The sequence below is a fragment of the Chroicocephalus ridibundus genome, chromosome 2 (assembly GCF_963924245.1).
Source record: "Chroicocephalus ridibundus chromosome 2, bChrRid1.1, whole genome shotgun sequence".
NCBI lineage: Eukaryota > Metazoa > Chordata > Aves > Charadriiformes > Laridae > Chroicocephalus > Chroicocephalus ridibundus.
In genome coordinates this window covers 80049869-80074799 of record NC_086285.1, presented here as the reverse complement: position 1 = coordinate 80074799, position 24931 = coordinate 80049869, and the positions used below count along the sequence as shown (strand labels likewise).

At 47.0% G+C, this 24931-nt stretch overlaps 1 protein-coding gene across 2 annotated transcripts in view; it reads left to right on the top strand.

Moving 5' to 3' along the window:
- The first annotated feature begins 4926 nt into the window (after positions 1-4926).
- Positions 4927-24931, top strand: part of TNFRSF11A (TNF receptor superfamily member 11a) — a 29617-nt gene continuing 9612 nt past the window's right edge. The window contains exons 1-8 of one of the 2 annotated variants that reach the window (XM_063326059.1): positions 4927-5132; positions 17760-17841; positions 18303-18428; positions 18989-19132; positions 20250-20343; positions 20732-20826; positions 21719-21826; positions 23746-23795. In XM_063326059.1, the coding sequence (XP_063182129.1) occupies positions 5073-5132; positions 17760-17841; positions 18303-18428; positions 18989-19132; positions 20250-20343; positions 20732-20826; positions 21719-21826; positions 23746-23795 (759 nt within the window). In that variant the 5' untranslated portion in view covers positions 4927-5072. Of the gene's footprint in view, positions 5133-17759; positions 17842-18302; positions 18429-18988; positions 19133-20249; positions 20344-20731; positions 20827-21718; positions 21827-23742; positions 23796-24931 lie in introns of both variants that reach the window. The other variant, XM_063326057.1, reaches the window with a different exon arrangement.

The following is a 24931-nucleotide window of genomic DNA, read 5'->3' as shown; positions in this document are numbered from 1 at the left end:
TAAGGTGTCATTTAGATTTGATCCTTTGCTGAGGGCTGAATGCGCTCTCTTGATCCAAGTATGAGTCATCTCAATATTCAGGTGAGTTTTCAAAGAAGTTCGGGATCGTTAAGCGTGCTGTCGCATAAAACGGCAGGGTGACTCTGGGGGTGATGGGGTGCTGCGTGGCGGCTCAAAGGACTTGCGGTCTCGGTCCTCTTGCCGAGGGGTTGGTGGGTGTTTGCCAGCCGTGGAAACTCGTCTCCAGGCAGGACGGAGCAAGCTCCCCAGGTCATGCCAGTGTTGTTCTTGGCCTAAGGGTGAATATATATATATATATAACACTTAAGTCTTGGACATCATCAGGTTGGTATCTCTTCTAAGCACGAACAAGCATTCAAAGTTAAAAATTCACCACCACTTTGTATTTCCTTCCAGAAGTCTGTAGGCATTGTTATTGCCACAGTGTTTGGTGATAACCTATCAGTGCAGTGTGTGCTTGCACGTACTTCAAATATTTGACACATTAGTGGTGGCTGGTCGTGAGCGGTTCTTTTTTTCTTTTGAATGCTGCAAACTTTGGGTTTTGGGCAGGCATTCAGCTCTGGTACATTTTTGTGGGGTTGTAAAAAGGTGTGTTGTATAAACCACAGCTGTGTGACTAAAGAGCTTCGTTATAGTTGCTCTGTCATGAAAAATATTTTTGCGTTTGAAAATCTCGAGGAGATTGGGCAATAGTTTGCTATGGAAACTTGCATTTTGCAGGAAGAAAACAGTTTCAAGTTGATGGCATGGTTTTGTGTATGGGTTTTTTTTTAGGTAGATAATAAAATTTTTTTTTTTATGGATTAATTTTAATACCTAGAGACCTCAACTAAAATTAGAGCCCTCTGTGCTAAAAGCGTGCAGATGTTTTACTACCTTTTTTTTTTTCTCCTTAGCTCAGTGTAGAAGGCTCCATATACTGGCTGACCCAGTAGGGCCCTCTCCCTGTGGAGGGTGATGGGGCAGCTGGAGGCAGCCTTTCTCCCTGGTCCCCTACCGGACTCTGTGCACGGGTTGCTGATGCCCCATGAGCCGCACTGCGACCCACCTGCCCCCCAGGGCACCCCCCTCATCCAGAGGGCTCTTTCCTTGAGCTCTAACTTTGCAGGTGCGCTGGGTTTCTTGTTCGCCTGCTGGGAGACAGGTGCTTGTATTTACAAAGGCCGTATTTAGTTCAGAGCCCGAAACCCCAACCAACCTTTACAACGTCTTGTAGAAGAAAAACATTGATCTTGATCCAACAAAACCCTTCATCTCATCCCCCCTCCCTCGACAGGATGCGAGAGGCAGGGGAATGGAAGCACCTCCACGGCCTTTCTGCCTGGTGTGAAAAGGCATCCTGGGGCGCAACCATGTGCCTTTCGGTTTTGCTTCTCCACACAGGTTTCCTTCGCCCTGTTTCGAAGACCCGGGTTTGACACGTAGGCACCGAGCTCTTTCTCCCGGGGAAATGGGGCATCACGAGGGGCTGGGGCCCTTGCGCAGGTAGGGGGCAGGGGCGTTCGGCAGCATGGGTAAGGAGAAGGAGTAGCGGGGGGTGTGAACGTGAGCCTACAGGTGCTGCTCAGATGCCCAGTCGACTGGTGTTTCCACCGAACCATCCCTTATCTTTGCTTTTCAGGTCGAAAGTTTTGGAAAGAAGGGAGTCAAATTCAGTGATTTGCCTGGGAATTAGTCACTGTTTATCCAAGCTCCTAGAAAAGGGGCGTTCTTACCCTGATGCTGGGGTGGTTTTATTTTCAGACGGTTACAAAACTTGCAGTATTACACTGAATGCTGCAGTTCTTTTAAAATATTATTTAGTATGTACTTTCCACTTTTCTCTTTCTAGGAAGGAGGTAAGGAGAGATCCGTATTGACCGCAGACCTGCTTAAGCGGTCAGCCACGTTCACCGTTTGTTTTCCATGGCAGCCTTCACCAGGGAAGGGATCCTGATGTTACCCAGGGGAGTATTTTGATTCTGTCACACATCTAAGGCTGCACGTGGTTTTCCATCTCTCTTCTCTAGAAAGAGCATCCCGAAGGCCAGTCCGGCTCAGGTGGGCATGCCACAGTGGTGAGCAGAAACGGGAGGCACCCGAACGCCACTGTAAGTTTGAAACTTTCAGATTTCAAGCATTTTTATTTTTTTTCCAAAATAGGTGTTTTTTGCAAAGATAGCAGAAAACCTAGTGTTCTGTAATAGAAAAAAATCAATCTTTCCTATAAAAGAAAAAGCTGACAAGCCAGTTTTGGTGTAAATCTTTAGTTTTTACTTGTACTACATAGTACTACATAGGATGATACACACAATAAATGTAAGAGCATTGACGGCACTTTCTCCTATACATTCCCTAGTTTGTATTTTCGAGCATTCACATTTAAGTTTCTAACGATCTACTGCAATACGTAATTAAGTCTATAAAGCACCCAGTAGTGGCTTCTGCGGGTTATGGCTCAGAAACATAAAATTTAACTCGGAGGACAATGTCTGAGCTTTCAAAAAGCGGCTGTTTTCACATAGTGCTAGAAAACGAGAGACATTTCAGCCTGAACAAGAAATACTTCAGGCGGGATCAGGGGTGAGAATGCAAAAGCAATGGAGCTTACGTGCGATACTGAACTGTCTGGAGCTCCTGTGAGCTGAACGGGGCTTGGCGTTACTCAGTGCCCTCCAGGCCTTTACTCAACACCTTCAGAGCGAGCCGATAACACGTCTAACTGCTCATGACAGTGCGAGTTTGCTCCTGTAAATCTGTGGTTAGAACGAGCAGCTGGTAAATAAACACAGCCCTATAGCCTTGCTATTGTGCTAAATGTGAAAAGGGGAAGAGACTTCACAGGCTGTTCTGTTTAAAAAGAAACATTTCCTTGTACCTTAAATGTGAACGTTTTAAAACACCCCAGCCGGCACAGGGCTGCGAGTTTTTGGCGATGTGTGGATGTGGCTCTGGCAGAAGGATCTCCACCTGGTGCTGCTCTGCCATCCCGTCAGGCTCCCTCCAGGACCGATGGGAACAGCACTGCTGCCAGCAGCCGGGCACGTACCTTACCCACGCCTCACACCTCAAAGCCCCCCTGAAGTCAGCTTTGCACGTGTTGCCTACCCTGGCAAGCTGGGTGCCACGAACTTCCTTCCCAACCCTCGCCCCCAACTCAATTTCTGTTGGCTACTAGAGCTGCAGCCTGTCCAGCCCAAGTGTGGTGAGACCCTGACTCCTCTGGCAGGTCAACGGGGCTCTGATGCTGCAATTACAAGCTCTATGGCTTGCTAAAACCCATCAGCATGTCCCTTGCCCAAGCTCTTCTTGAGGTGAATGGGCAGCAGAACCAGCCGCTGGCCCTAAGCCGGGCACATCATGCAGTGTCCTTTTGCCCCACAGCCAGTTGGGGAGCACCAAACCCATGGAGGGGCCACCAGCGCCCCAACAGCCATGTTGTGTTGGAGACTGGGAAGGAGAATGTGGGCACTGAGATCTGATCGGGCAGGGCCCAACACTTGCAGAGGACACTGAAGGTGTTAAGGTTTGAAGAGAACTTTAGGAAGATTAGAAAGGTCTGGCTTTATGGCCCCTGGACACTATGTAGAGGTGAAGTGAAGACCGTAGCTTTGCTTTGCCACGCAGGCAGGCCCTTCACATTAGCCACAGGAGAGAAACCCGGCAGCCGTTTCTGTCCCGAGTGCTCCCTGGCTCTGAGGATCGCTCCTCTGAGCAGAAATCAGACCACGGCAGGACAGGTAAAGGATTTTAATTTTTTTTTATATCCTCTTCATCTTGTGTGTTTGCATTTATTGATTTATTTGAAAACGTAGAGCAACTTATTTATATAACTTTTTTTTTTTTCCTGGTCAAGGGTTAAATCTAAATACACAAGTGAAAGAACAACTTCCTTATTTGCTCAAGTCAGAAGCACGCTCCCAGCTTATTTCACAGCAGTGCACGGAGGCAGGGAAGGTGTAACGACACGGTCGGCTCTGCCAGATCCTCAGCCCCCATAAATCTGTCCTGGACCCCTTTTCCCCCTGCAATGGAGGATCCCTGTTCCCTTTGCGAGACGCGGGGCATCGTGGGCTGTGCCCGGGTCTGAACGGCAGCCCACCAGCCGCAGTTCGTCTTTTGCGGGGCAGTGGGGTTGCTGCTGGGTCGGTGGTGATGGCCATGAGTCTCTTTTGGGGGTCAAGAGGCTGCTTTGCACTGTCCCAAGCTGGGTCGCAGGGTCTGACCCCCTGCATGGCCGTGGGGTGTTTTAGGAGAGAACCTGAAGCATGTCTTCGGCTTTTCTTTCCCCTGGCAGGCATCCCACCCCCTAGCTCCCACCGTCAGCCCAAGCAAAGTCCTTGGGGGGCCTCGGGCTGTGCCAAAACATTGAGGCCGGCACCCACAGGGCCGTCGCACGGGATCGGGGACGGGATGGGGCAGGAGGCTTTCCCCAGTGCCGGGACAAGTGCCAGCAGGAGGGCGGTTGGGCCAGGGCAGATCAGAGTGAGGTGGGAGGCCACCCGAGGCATGGACGAGACCCGAGATGTCCTCTGACAGCGTAAGGCAACATCCAGCGGTGGTGAGGAGAAGGTGGCGATTACGGGGCAGACGCGGGGCGAGGGATGGCGCCAGGGAAGAGGAGGGCTGGGAAGGGAGGGCGCAGAGGCTGGGAGGCAGGTGGATGGATGGCCCTGCTGAGAAGGACCGGGAAAGCAAGTCCCCATCGGCAGGAGGAGGGACGTGGGCATGGTGACTAAACTTCTTGTAAAAGGGGGTGGAGAAAGGAAAGGGAGGGACAAGAAGAGGGGAAAAAAAAAAAAACCTGCATGTCAAGTCTGAGGAAATGCTGTGGGAACTACAGCCAGGCGCCTTTTTTTTTTTCTTTTTTTTTTTTTTTTTTCTGTCTTCTTCTTCTTCTCTCTTCTCCCCTCGTGTAGCTGAGAGGAAGGAAAGGAAGAAAGAGAAGTAACTAGCCCAAATGTGCCTCGCTCTGCTGCCGGGGCGCGGGGGCTTGGCTGGAAGGATCTAGTTTCTCTTCGGCGGCAGGAAAAGGAGCCAGAGGAGGAGGCAGAGACGGACACCCAGACATGCCCGTCCCGTCAGGCTGCTGGCTCCTTCTCCTTTGCCTGGCTGCCGCTGGCAAACAGGTAAGGCTGCGCTGCCAGGGCTGAGCCGGAGGAGGGGAAAGGCGGGTGTCGCATCTCACCCCGGGAGGTTTGTTTCGTCGCTCACTCAGAGGAGGTGGCGAAGTTGGAGCCCGCGGCATCTTCCACCGCCGGCACTGGCGGAACGGGGTTTAGCAGGACAGCTTTGCCTGCATTTTTTTTTTTTTTTCCCTTCTGGTTGTTTGGGTTTGGTTTTTTCACCCCCTGCAACTCGCCCTGTCTCACAAGCTTCTCTCGCTTCTTTAAAAATCAAAATAGCCCAAACCCAAAGCTCCAAAGGAAGCCAGAGGATCTGCAGGCAAAACAGCCTGGTCCTGCCCAGAGCAGGGTGTGAGAAACCAGAAAATATTTGCAGTGAGGTTGCTGAGGGATATAATTTGCATGTAGAGTAAAAATAAGGCAGACTCCACCCTACCGAACAGATTTATTCAAGAGAAGCGTGAGCACACTTGTCCCTCAGACGTGGGACGAGCGCGTATGGTCTTCGCAGCCCAGCTACAGCTTTTCATCCCCCCGCCCCGAGGGGTGCAGCCCCCCTCCTGCTCTCACTGCCCCACCATCCCGAATGTGGGCAACCCCTGATCGGCCGCGGGAGGTGGGTCGGCGTTGGGACCCCAGGTCCACGGGTGGAAGATGGAGGCCCAGACCAGCTACGTGACTTGCTTGGAAGTTCACGTGCCGCTCGTGACAGAGCCTGGAAGCAAAGCCCAATCCCAGGTCATCTGCCCCAAAAGGGCGGCCCTTGCCTCTCAGGGGGAAAGATCTGAGCGAGGTTTTGGCTCTGCGGTTGTTTGCAAACACAGTGTGCTCTTTTTGCAGCTTCATGCGATGGCAGGTGGCTAACGGTCAGCGTGTTTTACGGCTGGGATCGTCTCTGGTCTTCCCCTGCTTTCAGAAAGACCGTTTTCTACAGCCAGCTCTTGCTGAGTCTTGTGAATGGCGTACAGCAGTTAAAATTTGCAGAATCTTGCTTTGCTTTTGCTAATTAGACAGCTTAAAAATGATTCCTCTCCCTTCAGGTTATTTAGACCCTTTTAGACTGGCAGGCTGTTTGCAAATCCCATGCTACAGGCACTTTTCTTTTCTCCATTAATCAATGTTTGGCAGCCTCACTACCATTTGTGTTTCTTTCATTTGAACTTCTAGTATTTCTCTGTGTCTCATTATTCTTGATTAGTTGTGTCATTTTAAGTGCTTCCCTCAACATAGTGCTATAATTAGGCCATGGCTGGGTTCCCTGAGAGCAAGGTGCAGCTTCAAGAAACAAAAAAAAGATAAAAAAACCCATAACAAAACAAAAAACCCTCTGCTGTCTACAGCTTACAATTTAATGTCTGACCGCATAGTCCTGAGAGCTTTTCCTCTGGATCACTGGTCCTAAATACGTTGCCTAAAACCACACAGGCCTTTTTTCCCCCCTCTAAAACATATGTTTCATTCTGTCCACCCTCGCTCCTTAGGCTTCTCTTAAATCGCTGCTTTCCAGGTGTCCTCCATATGTATACGAATGAGCCTGCGTATTTCAGAAGTGATTTTTATGTCGTAGCCTTCAGATGGTTTGTCCCATTCCTCAGTATCCTCTCTATCTGTCTCTTTTTTTCCTGCCCTGGTGGTCAGGACTGGGATGAATGGAGCATGACGAGCAGAGACCTCAGTGTCCTTTGTACCTTTACTTCAGCTCACTAACCATCACATATTTGTTTCCTTCTGGAGCCATTTGGGTTTGGGGCAGTTGTTCCCTTTGGAATCTCCTCATTGCCTGGTACCTGCTCAACTCTTGACCAAACCTTGGAAATTCAGATTTCTATGCTGTGGCTCCAAGCATGTTTTGGATACCCTGGTCTAGGAGCCAGGAGGAGCTCCTCATCATTTCTCACCTCTCAATGCATAGCCTTTCAGAGGATGCAAAACAGGGAACTTGTGTTTATTTGGGGCTGATGTGTAAAGTCTTTCCACTGCGCTCAACATGTGCTGAATTCTGAGTCTGTAAGTGCTTGCACAGGGTGCAGCTTTCCATAGCCCGTGCCTTGGACAAGTAGCAGTACAAGATAGTAGGGGGCTCCAGGAAAGTAGTAGCGTAAGCTTACACAGGAAAAGCCACGCTTCGTCAAAGAGCCAGTTAATCTAATATCCCGTCCACAACTGTGAGCAGGACCTGCAAGTCAAGAATGTGAAAGGAAGGCAAGCCTGGAGAGATGCTGTTCCCAGCCAGCCTTTCAGGTTCTTTACCGGACTGGTTTGAACGGTGGTGTCTTATAAGAGTGCTGTTTTCTGATGGAACAAATTGTGACGCTCGGTGCAGTAGGGCTGAAGTTTGTCTGATGCACTTGTGTTAGTTTAGGGTCAATAATACGGTGGGGTAGTGGTAGGGCAGTGATATTTGCAACATATTTCCTGCAAAGAATGAGAAAGACTTGGAAATGTGAGTTAATGAGTACTCATAATTCTGCTGAGAACAGACATGATCATCGTCATCATTTTCACCAAAGAGGAAACAGGAACAGAGTATTCGTGACTTGCTCTAGGTCACACACCAAGCGTGGAGCAGAACTGCTGGAAGCAGGGCTTGGCCCTCCTTGTCTTGTGCTTCAGCCACAAGATGATCTTTCCAAGTGATTCGTCTTGGGCGCCCGTCAGAGGACGTGGTATTTTGCTTTCTGAGGCATGACCTGCTCAGATTCTTTGTGCAGAATAGTCACATCCCTTTCCTTGCTTAACACCGGTGAAGAGCATAGATGTTTCTGTCAGATGGGAGTTAAAGCCTGCAAGAATGTGCATTTGCAAATATGCAATAAACCAGTTGCCTCATTTAACGCCAAGGGCTCTTCTTCCCTCGTGTGGCAATGGGATGGGTTCTTCCACTACTCCATAATATTGACTTTATAGGGAAAGTTTGCTCACTGCAAGCATCTGGAATTCTTTGTAATACAGACAAAGTTTGCCCCAAATATAGATTATCTTTTAACTTCATAAAACACACAGTCTTTATGATGAGAGGGGGAAAAAAGAGCATTAAAACGTCTCCATCGTAGGCTCTCCTGGTCCGGTATTCCTGCTCTGATCAGGGCCAAAGGAATCATTCTGTAGAGCAAAACTTGTACAATATTTAAACTCCTGGATTTATTCTGTTGTTAACAGCATGGGTTTCAAAGTTACTGTCATTCAATTATATCACTTGTCAAAATGCCCTTGCAGGAACGGTTACTGCCAGGGAAACTGGAAAGTCTTTCATTGCTTTGCAGTTTCCCCCAGAACACGTGAAAAATTTTACAGCACCTCACATAAAAGGAATATAATGCATATAAAACCGAACCAATCCACAATTTAAGAAACCTCTGCTGCTTCTCTTTTCATGTTAAGCATCATCCTCCTGATGTAATTTCTTCTTTGCCACAAATGGGACCAAAACAAACCTTCACCACATTTCGCAAGTCAGTAGAATTCAAAGCTTATCAGCCATCTCGAGGGTACTGACCAATGTCATTTATGGCACAGGGCTTTCTTCATGCTGTGCCGGCAGAGAAAAAAAAATGCAAGTAAAGCAGAGAACTTAACTGTGGCCCTATGGATGTGTTCCTATTGCCTGCTACTGTCATCCCAAGTGCCCTCAAGCTCAGAAAAGTGGGATGTAATTTGACCGCTCTACAAGAACCAGTCCGGGCGGTAAAAGGGATGTGTGCATTACTAGAGTGTAGAAAATCAGAAAAACCTCAAAGTGGTGCCCTCTGGCATTTATACCTTAACGCTGTTTAGAGGAATCATATTTGAGTCACTTCGCTATGTTTACCCATCCGTCCCTTGGAGTTCAAGTGGTGGAAGACCCTGCTGTACTATGTACACACATAGACGCAACAAAACGGTAACCCCTGTTGCGAGGCTGTCCTCCTTTTGCTCCTCCCTGCCAACTTCCTCTCTGTATGACCAGCTCTCCAGGAGGTGTTTGCGGTGACCAGAGCCAGCAGGGTTCCTTCCACCGCGTGCTGTGACCACAGGCTCCAGACCTCCTTCCATCCCACAGCCCGTGCTGCAAGGGGCTGCTCTGCAGGGCAGAGGCTGCTGGACACTTGGAGGGGACAGTTGCTTCAGATGCGGGTTTAGCTTACTGGGGGCGGGCACTGGAGAGAAGAGGGAAATGGAGATGGCTGGTTCATCACGTCCTCAGCTGCAGCCATGCTTCTTGCACAGGCTGCCCCCTTCCTTTCAATGGAAACTCAACTTTCCGGGCGGCGCTGGCTTCTGCTGCAGCTGCCCACCCTCTGGTTTAAGTGCGCATTGGTTGGCGTTGCCTGCATGGAGAAGCAGCTGCGCTGAGAATGGTTTGTTATTACTGATGGAAAACGCAAAGGCAAATATTTGTGAGTTATAAATGCAGTATAAAACTTAAGTGCTGTTTAACCAGGTTGCACTATGGACTTGGGTAGGCCTCAGTCTGTATAACACAATAGCCTGCCTGCAAGAACTTGCCCCTTTTTATGACTTACTCTTCTTTGAAAATGGTCCAAAGTTCATGTAGGAGAGGAAAGACTATTGTTGGACCTCCACAGGATGGAGCAGTGATGGCCGAACGTCGCAGGGCGGGCTGCAGGAGGGTCCTGCTCTGCAGGCTGTGCTGGCACCCAGGGCAGCCTGCTGTCGTGTCTGCTCCGCAGCAGCAGGCTTTGGTGTGATGCTTCAGCTCTGGGGAAATGCAAGTTTCCTGATTTTTCTTTGTTTGCGTGTCACTGCAGCGTGCAGTCACATTCGTGATGTGCTGCCTTGTGAAGGGCTCAGCGCCGCACCAGAGGATCGATGCTGACTTACACACAGCGTTCCAGGACATCCTGGTTTTTGTCCCATACCTATGCAGCCACCTGGCTGCTCTTCACAGTGCTTCCCTGGGTTACCTTTTTTGTTTGCTTTTTCAGGGTGTGGGTTCTTTGGGCCAAGGGCTTGGTTTTCTTTGGTGTTTGTACTGCGCTTAGGATGTCATGGCTGCAAACAAAGACAAAGAGTCATTAATCACCGCAGGATAGAGTCCCATCCATTTCCCATTGAAATCCGGGGAGGTCTGCCCATGAGGGCTGAGGAAGGGAGAGGATACATCTCCCCAGCCGGCTGCTGTCACACAGGTTGCAGCATCCAACCCTCACCCTTATTCTCCAGGTCCTCTTCTGCCCATGACCCCACTGGCATCCCTGTGGTGGAGGCGCGTTCCCCACGCTGCTTGGCCAAATGTGTTGGTGGTGGCTCCTCGCCGCTTCCCTGCGATGTCCCTGTAGCGGCTGGGGCAGGGGCTGCGGCGGAGGAGGGCAGCGCAGCGGGCAGGCAGAGAGCCCAGACCCAGAGCTACCTCTCAGCTCTGCAGAACCCGCTGGCTGCTCCCCTCTTAAAATCTAGATAAAAGATACCAGGAAAGGCTGTGTTTGGTAAAAGAGCCAAGCTGGCCGGTTTAATCCACCCTGCAAGAGCCAATTAGCCAAGGAGGGAGAAAAAAAAAAATGAGGTCATTCACCCTCACCACTTTGTGGCTACTCCAAAAGAAAAAAAAGTATATAGGCTCCGTTCAAGAATGACAAAGAACAACATTTGTGACTGCAGATGGGTGTAGAATATATTTAGTCAGTGGTCAAAGTGGAGGGAAAAGAAAAAAATTCTTGCATGGAAAAAAAAATACTGTGAAGTTTTGTTAGGCAACCCATTAATCTGGAATACAGATAGGGAAAAATGTGCTACTAGGTTCATATGGAGTCCTAAAAATTGCTTATGTAGCACGCAAGCGAATCTATTTTGAGCATGTTATTTTGCCACAGCGAATAGTTTTGCCTTATGAGCATCATGTTCTTCAGTAACTTTTCATTGTTCAGTAGCAAGACCGATGAGATGATTCCTTGAATCTGCTCTCACAGGAAAAAAAATTCTCCCCTGCAATACCACATGTAGTAAAACAGGCTGTTTACGGAAACCAGCCAAAGCCCGTTCAAATCAGGGAGGAATATTATCATGGACTTGACAGGCCCATGGTCCCCAGCAAAGCTGGTTCTTTGTGGGGACACCTAAGGAGGAAATGAACCAATTCTCATCCCAGTCCTGATCCCTTTAATGCAGGCGATAATTGCTTCAAGCTGGAGAAGGTGCAGATCTGATCGTGCAATTCTTATTATAATTCACGCCAAGGCAAAATGGTCTGTAGGTGTTACGCACATCCCCTCTATGTGGCCATCGTCCAAAGTAAGGGCTACAGCCCTACCACTACCCTTCGTGTTTCTGCCTGCAGAATATTTATCATTTGTTTCACGTGCAATTCTAAAATCCATGAGAAGGAAGCCAAAGCAGAGCATCAGGCGGTGAAAGCAGGCTTCACCTCTTCTCTACAAGTTTTCTCATTCTCCCCAACAGCTCAGCTAGCATTGCAAGGTCTCGCCTCATCCCATAAGACATTAATATGTTATGTTCCACTCTGGTGGCATGCTGGAAGGAAAGGGTACATAAACATAGAGATTTTTAAGCATAGAAAGTTCCCATTGAACTCCTAATCTGGCATGAAGAAATAGCCCAGCCCAAGAAATCTCTCATGGTCATTTCTTCATTAAGACTCAACTTCAGTTGATGAAGCATAGAAAAATAATCTGCTGAACTAAAATGCAAGAGGAGGAGCGTGCTCCCCATAAATGATTGTGTCTTTTTTATTATTATTTTAATTAAGCGTGAATGGGTGTAGAGTTACTCATGGCGAGCCATTGAGATTGTACCTGGAGCAGTGAGACTGCTAAGCTTTCCTCTGGAGCGCTGCTATCGCACCTGTTCCATCTAGAAGAGATTTGCCTTGGCAGGCCTTTTCACAAGCACATCTAGCTATTGGCTTTGGTAATGTCATTATCTGCAGGTTTTACTTCTGCTCATTATGGACTGCTGTCTTGCTCTCAAGCCTGTTTGTTGAATATTTTGGTTTGATTAGCTTTTGGGTCTTTACTCTCTGGTTCATCTTTAAAATATTCTGCCTAGTAGCTGTTAGCCTTTGACTTGCTGTGGCAGTGAGGACACGCAGGTTGAAGCATGAGGTTTTGCATCAAAGTGCAGGCAACACGCAGATGCCACCGACCGCCCAGCTGATGAAAATGTTAGGTCTACCCTTCTGGCTGTTGTCTGAAGATGACTTTACTTCTGAATGACGGATGCTGCGCGCGTGATGGCGAGTTTTCAGTCCACAGAGGAAGGCTGGCTGATTCACATGTTGGGTGGGTAGCCATTTCAGCCCTGCCATCCATCACCTCTGTCATCTCCCATCTGATATACCTGAGGTTCCTGTCTGCCTTACCCCCACCGCCCCGCTGCCAGAGTGGTCAATGCGGCACTTCTCCTTCACGTAGCCTGACAGCTAGAAATAACTCTGGTGGGTTTGCAATTGATGAATGGTCCTTCCCGTTGGTGGAGCAGCACCAGTTGCTCAGGTGTTTGCTTTTTGCTGCGCGCTAAAGCAGAGGGGCAAGGGGACTAGTCAGGACGAGGCTTTTACCGCTGTTTGCCCTCTTCCTGGCTGCAAGTTACACTTTTCTCTTCACCTCTTTATTATTGGTTTTAGCCTTCGTGTTCTTTCTGGCCTCTTTAGGTATTCAGGCACTAGCAGGGTTTCAAGGACCTATTTTTAAGAGTGAAATAATATTTAGTTTTTGGCTGTTGCCATTTCCCGGCTATATTTTACCACGTGGTGGTAGTTCTGTGATGTGGTTTACTGGTCACTGGAAAGTTGACATCACCAAAAGCATTTCATTCACAATCTAAGATTTTCGTGATGAATTACAGACCTGCAAGTAAATAACTGGAATTGCAAAGCTGTGACTTGCGTGCTGCTTTGATTGAATTTTTGTCAACAGTGAAGACTGTCTATGAAGGAACTGTTGCATTCAGCATCCATGTGATTATGATTAAGTCTTTAACGTAAGACACCTCTTTCCCCTTATAAACTTACAGTTGTAAAAATATCCAGAGTCATTCATTGTGTGTGTTAGTATTATGAGCCTTGATAGAGTGCCTGCGAGCACTGGATGCAAAGCAGTGCCCATTGAGAGACAGAATCTATTTTTATCCTTAAATAATTTTTTAGAGAAACCTTTGAAACTGGCAATGAGCTGAAGAAATCTGCTTTGTCGCTTAGCGATGCTGCTGACCCAAATCAGGTGGGAAGCTGGAAGGGCTGTGGGCACAGTCGGTGTGAGAGGAGAGGGAGTGACTCGGGAGGGATTTGAAGGAGAAGCATCAGCAGACGACTGCAGAGGCCATCCTAGCTGGATACCAGGGCACTGTGCTTGCAGGGGCTTCTTCAGATCAGGAGATGTTGGTCAAAGCTCAGTCCTCTTGATGAAGGCAAATAAAGCCCCGAATCCACAGAAATATTATAGTTCTACAGCAGGCAAGACTAAGGACCTCAAAAGCAAGTGGTGTGAATAAACTCAGTCTCTAAAGTACAAAGAACATGTGGTGTGCAAAGCGGGACACACCGTAGTTGGCTCTCCCGTAGGTGCTTTTCGTTCTAAAAGGAGAAAAAAATGTGCCTTGCTCAGTGAAATGATGACAAATGACTTGAATACTCTCCAGAAACAACTACACTGAATGAGAAGGTGTCATCTTAAGATAGTTACCCCCTTGACGTGTCCCTTTACATCTCAATTTTTACAAAACTAAGATTATCGCTAATGAGCAATTCTCATTGAGGCCTCACTTTCTTGTTCAGAAGTGACATGGGAAAAGACTGTGGAAACCCCCAAGCTTGTTCTTCCAGATTTTTTCTTTTAAAGGAAAGAGGCCCGTGCAACTCTATCTTCTCTGAAATGTCTGTCTGAATATTCATCTGAGCGAGAAAGTAATTTTAGCATCCATGACACACAGCTTCTGCTGCTATCCGATTGCTCAACGGCACCAAGAATAAATATTTCCTTAAGCCTGAGGACAGGAATCTGAATGCTGCTGGTTCCTCCTTCAGAAGCACCTGTGTGTGTGTGTTTTTTCAAGATCTGAGTAACACAGTGGTGCTTTGTAGCTCTGAGTCATTGAAGCTCTCCGACCCTGCAAGCACACTCTTGCTCGGCGTCCTTTTCAACAAATGGAGGGGGAAAAAAAAACACCACCAAAACTGAAAAGGCTCCCTGCAGCTTGACACTAAAACACGGTCCTCCTGCAAACCTTGACATAAGCATGCCTGTTTTTCCAAAGTCAGTGGCGCTACATGAGGTAGCTACATGCTTAAAGGTAAGCAGGTGTTGGCGTGCTTTGCCGAACTGGATCCAGCAAGCCCAGAGGGGGTTTGTCTTTTTCCCCTGGATTCTTCCCCAGTCAGATATACTTGTTCTGGTGTACTGGTAATCAAGCGGGAAAGCTGACTGGTTTTTAGGAACTGGTGCAAACTTGTGTGCTTCGCACACTTTTTAAGTAAGAAATTAAATTTACACGGGATACCTAGAGCACTTTGAAGCACTCATTTGCATGTGGTGCTGGGATTTAACGGACAGCTTCATCAACAGCAAGACTGTTAAAGGAAGGAGCAGGCTGGGTTTTGTCTGATTTAATCACTTAAGAGAAGGTAGACACCTTCACATGTCTAGATAAGAGCTCCATGATGTCCAAATGACCCACAGGCCAGCACCCGATGAGAGGAAGGATGTTCCAGGGGTTACGGGGCGAACTTGAGACTTGGGAGACTTGGTTTGGTTTCCTGTTACCTCTGTAAAGCCAGCCAGCCTCCGGGTGTGAGTTCCTCATCTGCTAAATGAATTGCACTTCCCCGTCTCAGAAGGACACTGTGGCGGGAATGCGCTGCTGATGGCGACACGTCAGGTCATCGTGCTGCCAGCAGCCCCCATGGGAAGCTGATGTACAGTTTGATGATGAGACACACGCAGTCCCCTGGCAGAGGGTTAAACAAGGGATAACCAGACTTCAGCGGGGCTGTGCTAGTGATGGTTTTGTGAGTGTTAGGTTGATGGTTGGACTCCATGATCTGAAAGGTCCCTTCCAAGCTAGGCAATTCTATGAAGTTCAGCTCCCACCCTAAGAAAACACGAAGTTGCTTTTGTTTCCCTTCCTGTCCTCTCTCCCCCCAGCTTTCATGCTCAGCAGGTCCAGCCAGTCCGTACCAGGCCAAAATCCTTCGCGAGGAGGCTGAGCTCACGTGGGGGTTAGCAAATGGACACCGAGAGTCTTGTCTTTATGTCATTGAGCGTAAATCAAAGGAGGGAGTAGTGCAGCTCTGTGAATGCACTGGCTTGTGTGAAAAGGGGAAGGACTACTTATTGACATAGAGTGTAGATTTACGCAGCTGCAGCTGTGAGTATACCATAACAATAGTCCTCTATACAATAAAATAAGGAGGTACGAAACAATTTCCAAAAGGTCGCTGAGCTCTTGGAGCAAAAGGTGGCCTGCTGTCCTGGCCTCGGCACCAGGGGATTGCTGCTTCTCCTCAGGCTGAGTTGTAATTCTCAGAAATTATTCCAGACCCTTTAGCTGAAAGCTTTTTAGCAGATTTGCATATCCTTCCTTAAAAAGGATGACTTTGCCCTTGTTTGACACTTCAGTAATTTTTTAGTCTTTTCTTCTAAAGGGGAACTATCAAACTGGGGCAAACAAGGAAGAAGACAACATTCTGTGACAAAAAGCAAGTGACAGGTCCCGTTGTTGGTCTCATAACTTTTTTTGCCTTTTTGGATGGCTGGGAATAGGGAATCGGTCGCTCAAGACCTCCTTTCTGCTGTGTGGTCCCGCAACGTTGCCTCACCCCCGTGCTGACCAGCTTAGTGTTCTAGCAGACGCCGCCTGAAGTGCTTTACAGAAAACGAGTTCCTTCGATTACAGGGGTGTTTGCAGTGTTTCCCCTGGGACACTGAGCGGTGTCACTGTTCAGCTGCCAGCCTGGCCCGGCTTTCCACTTCCTAGAACAACTCTCACCTCGCCAGCACTGATCATTATCCTGTGTTTCTCCTGGGAGGTGCTGCGCAAGCGAAAAATGCAATGTTTGTTCCAAAAAAACGTATAATCTAATCACAAGAAAGGTACTACTAATGAATGCAAAGAGAGAGACAAGGAAACAATGAGACAACAGAAGATTTCTTGCAAGACTAGACTCTTAAGTTGACCTGGGATTGTTGTAATGATAAAAAATGGCTGTAAGTTGTTTATAACCTGCAAAAATATAGAAAATCAAGACCTCTGACTTGAGGTACTTATTCTGTTCCAAACACAGCTAGAGCAGTTTTGATAAACAGGAGTCATGCACCAACCCATAGCTCAAACTCCAAGACAAAAGGTGGTGTTTTAAAGAAAATTTTTAAACTTTTATGGTACAAGACCCTTCCCAGCATTAGAAGAGGACAAGGTGCTTAGTGAAAAATATTTTCTATTTAAAGAGATTGCTATTGCTGAAACTAGAAAAGGAGGAAAGAGAAGTAAAGACTTGGAGGAAACAAGGGGAGAACACTAAGCAGAGGAATGGAAACCAGTATCAGTAGGCACAGGGCCGTCATATGCTATTAGACAGCAAAAGTTCCCTTTAACCAGCAGCAGAAGCATTATTGCAGCTTTCTCCAAGTAAATGAGATTTTAACAACTGTATACAATGACAAAAGATTCCTTGCTATGGGCCAGATTTTGAATCACCTTATCTATTGCAAGATCAACAACCGGTTGTAAGGTGTTGAGTTTGCCTGGAGGACCACTGCCAGGAGGCTCCTGGGCAGCCAAAGCAGGGTCAGCGAGGGACTAGGCATGGTGCTTGGCCGGACAGGATGGCCAGCACAAGCCATGCCCTGAAGCCCGTCCAAGGGAGCCACGTGTGCTGGGCTTACAGGTAGGACAGGTGAGAGCAGGGAGGCGATGAGAAGGCCCATAAGAGCTAGAGGCAACACTGCTACCTGCTTTACAGATGTTCTCTCGTGTAACAGTTTCAGGTGGTTTGTGTTGTTTGGTTTGCGTTTGGATTGCTTTCTGAGAAGCAAAAAGCTGTTGGCTTAACTGTACCAGCTCTCTGGATGGCTACCTCAGCTCCCTGAGACCACCTCTGCAGGACACAGTGGGAGCCATAAAAAGCTGCAAAATTAAAGCCCAGTATTTTCTGGAGCTAGCCAGGAGTGTTGTGTATCCCAGTGGGAAGCTGGGAACTTCTTCTTTTTCAGGCGTATAAATCGTTCACCTCACTTGTTTGCTTAATGCTATACATTAAAACTGTCAGTTGCCCGGGTCTTGGTTCTGAGGTCATATCTGTGGAAGAGACTACAGAAGTATCTCTGTGCCAATTTTTTTTCTTTACAATTGTTTTAAAGTCATAGATCTCAAATAATAGAGTACTGTAAGAAAAGGTTATATAGCAGGCCAAAAGTTCATGACAAATTGCAAGATTGTGTTATTTACTTATCACCTGGCTGTATTACAAGTCTATGTGTGTACAGCATCAAGTACGTATTCTTAGCGTGTCTAAAAAGTGCCTTTGAAGTCATAAATGTTGGGTAATTTTTACTGCTTAGCTATCCAAGATGCTATACAGAAGAAAAGTTTTCCTCCTCCCTGCCAGCACTCTGACTAGGGAGGTCTGAAGCTCTCCAGGTAGATTGGTTCTCATGTCCTCTCTCTCCTTCTCTGCTCCAGTTGTCACTACAAATCACTCCGCCGTGTGAAAGCGAACAACACTATGAATACTCTGGACGGTGCTGCACAAAGTGTGAGCCAGGTATGTGAGTGCTGGGCTGTACCAGCTTCGTAACTGAAAAGCTCATTAGAAACAGCTCTGCGGGTCAGTAAGGCAGCTTGCTCTTGTGACTCTGCTAATCTATTGGCACATCCCCTCGCAGGTGCATGATTTCAGGCTTACGAGTGCCTTCTAGGGCAGGAGTGGTCCTGCTGACCTCAGCAAAAGCCATAGCAGCTCTTTAGTTGGGATAGCACTTAACCACTGCGGGAGACGGAAAGCAGCTTGATTCTCATGCACGTAGATAGGGCCGCTCCCAGGCCACGAGCTCCGTGGACATTTGAGTGCCACACTAAATGCGGGCCAGGCTGAGGAACTGAAAAGGTGGCAGGAAGAAATGATTGTCCACAGCAGCATTAGCCCAACCTGTTATTTTCACTAAGCTCCTTGGACAGCTGGTGTGCGACTTGCGAACGACCTATTTGTCCTTCTCTCGCTCACAGGAAAGTATATGTCTGCTAGATGCACTGGTACTTCTGATAGCGTGTGCCAGCCGTGTGGCCCAAATGAGTATATGGATGTCTGGAATGAAGAAGATAAATGCTTACTACATAAAATATGTGATCAAGGTGAGCTGTTGGTACTGAAGAACCTTTTAATCCAAACTAGTGGAGCGCAGAGATGGGAAAGTGGGTCTAGGGAAGTTGCTTTGTTCAGATACACAAGACTGGAGGCTGGGCTTGCAGAAGAGCCTGGTGGAGAGGGAGATCCCCAGACAGCAGAGATTCTGTGCTGTGCTGAGCACCACGACCATAGTCTCCGTAGTGCTGATAATGAGTTTCTTCACTGGGGCCATTCACTCCTGTGAGTTGATCTTAAAGGTTAACTAAACCTTTTTTTTGCCCAGCGTACTGTGCATTCAGTTCCCCTAATGCATTTGTCTCACCCTTGCAAAAGCTCTGTTTATTTTCTACAGCAGCTACATGGAAAAGTATTTCTGAGGAGTGCAACCAGTGAGGAGCCCCGTGCTGATCAAGGGTCTCCCATGCTTCTTGAAAGATAACGTTTCCTCTAATGTGAATGGTTTTGCATCTGGTATTTAAGCAAAGCAAATAGGTAGAACAGGAGGGTCATAAACTTGATGCTTATTATCAGAGAGGTTTTTACTCCCATCTGCTTTCTCTTTTAGGGAAAGCTTTGAGAGAAGTGAACCCAGGGAACAGCACGTTCCAGCGGCAGTGTGCTTGTACGATGGGCTACCACTGGAATGAAGACTGCGACTGCTGCCAGAGAAATACCATATGTGCTCCAGGATTTGGAGTTGAGCATCCTGGTAAGATACAGAAAGGGGACGTATGAAGTGAAACGTCCATCTCAGGCCTACAGGGTGAGGCTGGCATCATGTGGGTTGTGACATTAGAGAGGATAATTTAGACTCTCAGATGTCTGTCAACAGAAGATGCATAGCTGAGTTATCATTGATACTGCATATAACCCTCCTGGACTATATGCATTTGAAAGCTTCTGCCTCTAGCATAAATAATGTCTTGGATCAAGTGATTTTTGCAAGATACCACATGGACATGGCAATAGTCACAAGGTGCATTTCTAATGTTTGCTGAGGTGTCCAACTGTGAGTCACTAGGTCATGCATTGCTCCGGTATTCAGAGAAGCAGTCCATTGGGGATGGTTCCTGAGGTCAGATTTGAAATCAGTTTTTGTCCAGTAAAGTTGCTTTGACATTTTATAATGTTATAAGCAAGTTAAAAGTGATTAGCACCTTTCAGGTAGCACAAGTATTCTGTTTTAGATGACTCATAATGCAAAGATTTATTACGGACATTTAATTTAGTCTTAAGTCTGATCAAAACCAAAATGGCAGTGTTTTGTGGGTGGAAAATAAAGACAGTCAAATTCAGAGTAGTAATGAACATCGGGAAGAGCTGTGCCAAGCATGAGGAACCCCAAATAAGCAGCACATAATAGAGTAATGGAGGATGAAATGCTGCGTGGGCCTGCAGCACAGTGGTGCTGTTTTTTCTCCAGTCTAGCAGATCCTGGTACAGCATTGTGTTTACTGTGGCTTCATCATAGAAGTGACAATACCTGTTAGCGTCACTGTCTGTGGCATAGCATCGAGGAAGTTAATGGAAGGGGAAGGATTTAATAGCTGTGTGTTATTTTACAATAACTGCAAATGGCTCCTGGTCATTTCTCATTTTGATCCTGTAGAGAGGTGCTCAGGTGAGACAAGCATACTTTTTCCTCCTTACATGCGACCGTCATTGCTGCTCTAATGGAGGCTGAGATCCTTCTCTCTTCAGGGAAGCTTTCAGGGGACTTGTGGGAGGGGGGTGGTGTGTGGAACAGGAGGATGGGGAGCACTGTCACCTTACCCTCACCTGAAAGGAACTCAAAAATGAAGTTTTTCTTCCTTTACTACACACAGTGCAACAAGACAAGGACACAATGTGTGTACCGTGTCCCAGAGGCTACTTCTCAAGGGTCGCTTCATCCACCGACAAATGTAAATCCTGGACCAAGTAAGTCCCTGTGTCTTGTAAAAGGACCACAACAGCCAGAAGGTAGGGAGAAGCTTGGGTGAAAGCATTTTTCAGCGGGGTGTTTCAGGCTGTCTGCAGGGCGCACAGAGCATCTCTGTTGGCTGTGCAGGGATAAAGTCACTCTCACACTGAAGCTAGAATTCTCCTTGTGGGGGAGCAAGAGAGAGCAGTAATAACAGAACTGCTGAGCTAACACAGCTGAAAATAAAGAAGGTATCTGAGCTTCTTAAGGGTGGGTTCTTAAGGGGGGTATCCTTCTCAAGGATAAATGTTGTATGTTACAACAGAAAGTACTGCTCTGCGTAAGTGTAGGAGACATAACAAGCTCCCTCTTTGAGAACCTAGCCTCTTTGTCTTTCTTTTTCAGCTGTACAGCTCTAGGAATGGCAGAAATAGTGCCTGGGACTGACAAGTCAGATGCAGTTTGCGCAGAACAGAAGATGCCTGAACCATCGGAAGATGGTATGCATCCTTGTACAGATTATCTGTTAGAAAGTACTGGGAAGGAGGAGGGATGTGTTTCCTAGGAGTCTTGGCTGGCTTAAAACTCCATTCACATTGTGGATGACTCTAGGGGTAGCATCTGTAAACCAAGACAGCGCTCTTGGAAAATCCCAATTTTAAAGATTACTTTAAGTCTGGTACCTCTAGGGCCGGTGTCCACTGCTAAGCAGAGCTTTTATACCTCCCACTGTAACTGCATGGCGAACAGCACTGTTGTTATACTTGCGACCTCCACCACATTTACAAATCTCCTTTTTTCAGCCTGCTAATTTCCATACACACATGGAAATTACACGTACCACACATGGTACAAGCTACCAGCCTTTCTCCGTGATCCTTTTATAGCAATGGATACAGCCTCAGCTGAACGTAGCTCTTCTTTCTTGCCCACTGCCCATTTCCTTCTCCAGTGTGGATATGGTACCAGGGAGGCTGCTTGCCTGGCATGCAGTGATCCTTCATAACCTGAAATAAAGGACAAATTTTGCCATGTGAATTCCATAATCTCCACAAGATGTATGCCCTCTGTCCCCTGAGGGAGAGCAAGCACAGCCCTTGGGCTGTTAGCACATTGCAAGGGGACTTTCAGAGCAGCATGGCTGGATCACACCCCTCTGAGACACCAAGACTCTGTTTTTTATGGAGATGCCTTGGTACCAGGTACCTTCAGTAAGGCTGCTTGTCACTCTAGCATGAGTGCTAGGGCTGTTGTCCGTATTAAGAAACTGAAAATCAAATAGGAAGGAAGAAAACCCCCCTCCTGTCAAAAAGCAGGTAAAATGAGCAAGGATTTTCATACTGCTGAGTGCAAGCTGCATGTTGACAGCACTATCTTTTTCACAACCTGCAGGAACAAACAGGATCTTATACGTGTTGATTGCCATCTTGTTTTTTGTGGCGCTAATTGGCATTGTCGTCTTCATCATATACTACAAGAATAAGGGAAAAAAGCTGACAGGTATGTGATAGCTAATGATATTCATGAATGTGACAACTGCATGGCTGGCTGTGCACTCTGATTTTACGGATAACCACCAGGTTAAGAAACTCAGGAGTTATTCTGGAAGTTCTGTGCTACGCCAATGTCTGTCTGTATGGATATACTTTAATGAGCCCAAATCCAGGCTTCAAATTCCTTCCCTCTAGGCAGGGAGCGTATTACACTTATGCATAATGCATATCGCTCGGTACCCTCCTGCAGCCCTGACCGTGGGGTGACCACCTTCGGGGCGGACATAACCGCTGTGTGGATGAAGGAAGGCTGGTGCTGAGGGCTTTGATAGCAGCACGGCCACTCTGCACCACGTCGCACAGCAGATCCTATAGCCAGGGGGAAGCAGGGAAAGACACAGGGGGCTTTCACAACCTCCTGTCTCCTTTTCCCTTCTTCCCCTGAAACCTGCTAAAATATGGATGGGCTAAAATACGGATATCAAGACAAAAGCCTGATGTGTTTTTGAAAATGTGATGGACGCAATGTTTTTAGCTGAAGGCCAAAGTTCTGATGAGGTACAGAAGAAATACCAGAAGGAACAGAATAAATAATAAAAGTAGAAAAACAGAAAAATTCTATCAAAGGCATACTGGATAACAGTGGGGCATTGAATATATTATAAATGTGATGGAAATACCTCCAATAGTTACTCAACTCTGTGTTAAGTCCTGGATCTCCTTCATTAAGGACATACTCCTATTGTTCTGTCCATTTTTTATTTTCTCCCCTTACACACAGAAAGCTTTTTCTAGTGTATTTTTTCCATCATCTCCTTTCCCAAGCCCTAGCAACTCATGAAATGTTTTGGGAGCAGTGGAAGGGAAGAGAGCAACCTTCTCTTGTAAAGTATATTTCAGCTTGTGTTTTAGAAATAGGCTGCCTCTGCCACACTAAACGCGGGTTGTGCTAAATCTGGAATTCCTGGGATGGGCTGGAGGAAATGGTGACTCTCCTTGCAAACCAAATACTTACGATGCAAAGCAGGTTTGGTGGGGGGATGCTCATTATTTGACATTTCTACTGCCCTGCTGCTCTGCAGCGACAGTCCTTCATTGCCTTTGCGTGGTAAATCCTGCTAACCGGAGCCCCTGAGACTTGTAGGCTCAGGAGGAAGCTCTGCCTGCTTGGGGACTGATGGTAAATGTGCAGTCTTAACATCAGAGGAACAGAGTCATTGCTGGGAATGGCAGTGGCTACGTAGCTGATCTATCTTCAGACATACAAAACCAGCACAAGCTTCAAATGTATACTACTAGACCTGGGTCCTACAAAATCTCCTGAAAGTATAAATAGAAAACAAGAAGAGTTGCTAACTCTATTAAAAGTTTCAGTCTTTAACCATAAAGCATTGTTGGACTTAAAGCTTTTACTTGGGAGATCCTCCGATTAAGTGAATTTCCCCACTAAGTACACCCTGATGAAGTGGAATATGCTGTACTTGAGCGTGCCATCCCGTGGTTTCAGTGGCTTACCCTCTTCTCTCCAGGCTCCTCACTCCTGTCTGAGAATGGTCTATGGGCCATCCATGTGACTTCTCTTGAAATAGACTGTCCGGCTGCAAGTGGGTCGGTATCGGGCCAGTCATAGCTTGGTGTGACAAATGACCAGGAAAGAAACCCCATTTGATGTGGAACACAGTTTAACCGTGATCTATTTTAGGAGCTTGGAAACATTTGTTCCATAGAAATATATCCCTGTTCCAGTTACAATGAATCCTCAGCTGGACTGACGCTGGGACACTTGAACAGTCAGTAAAAACAGTCTTGTTGGTTTTCATTTAATATGATATTGCGGGTTGTAAATGACTGTGGGTGTTTAGGTCTGCGGCTAACTTCAGTGCCTGCTATACGTTACAGCTAGTCTTTTTGTTTTCCCTACAGCAGATCTACAGAATTGGGCTAACGAAGTGTGCAGCCAAATAAAAGGAACAAAGGTAAAGTCAAAGAGACTAACATTTTCTCTCTCTCTTATGTTTTCCTCATGGCATTCCTGAGACCCCTCCTGAAGCAGACTTCACATTAATGTTTGGCTGGAAAGCAAGTTTTAAGTTCCTCAAAAAATGCTCACAGCTTTGGCTTTTTCAGTCTGGTTTTCTGTAAATGTGAGGCGTATGAAATCACCACGCACAAATAGTTTCTGAACCTGCTCTCTGGTTTCAGCCAGTTTTAACAGTGGTAAAAGTCTCTGTGATGATTAAATATTTATGAGGAGAAAGTTAAACATGAGCCCACCAGTTGCTGAACACTTGAGACTCTGCCTAGGAGAGAGCCTTTCTAAATCCTAAGAGAAAGGAAAGCTTCGGTTGAGTTTACACCTTTTTACATACTACAGTCCTCACAGGGGAGAAACTTGGATTTGGGGCAACACCAAGAATGCCAGACATGCAAGGCATTAAGCACAGAGCCATCAGATGAAGAAAGTGGCTGTGAGACCCCTTAATGCTAATGCTCATGGAAAACCCTCTTGTCCATTCAGCTGTGAAAAAAGTAAGGCCTTTCAAGAGGTTTTGCTACAGAACGGCCCTGGATCCCATGCTCAAAACACTCAGATGGGGGCACAGGTTCAAGTTCATGTGCACTGCCTGCTTCACGCCGTGGGTGTGGACTGAGATGTCCCAGGTGCATGTTGTCCTCACCACCCTGGGATTTACCTCACCATCTAGGCGCTTTGTCTAGCTTAGCTATCGGAAGACTTGAAGACGAAAAAAAAAACCAAACCCCCAAACCCACCTTTTTGCGCAGGCAGTTCCTCTTTTGTCTCATAAGTGTTCATGCAACGTCCTGCATTGGCAGCTGCTCAGATCGTCCGGGACGGAGCAGTGAATCAACAGCAATTAGTGGCTGGCAGCATTTTCACTCTCTCCTCCATCCGGGAAGATCTGAACAGACACTAGAAATGAAAGGTAGCGGTTCCCAAATACCCATCATTACAGCACAAATTGCATGAACTGAAGGGAACCCTTGAAGTATTTCCCACCCCTTTTTTGTGGAGCTGCAACCAAAACTGTAGCTTTCCTTTGACAAATACTGGCAACATGACATCATGGGCCCTTGCGTTTGCTGCCCTTAC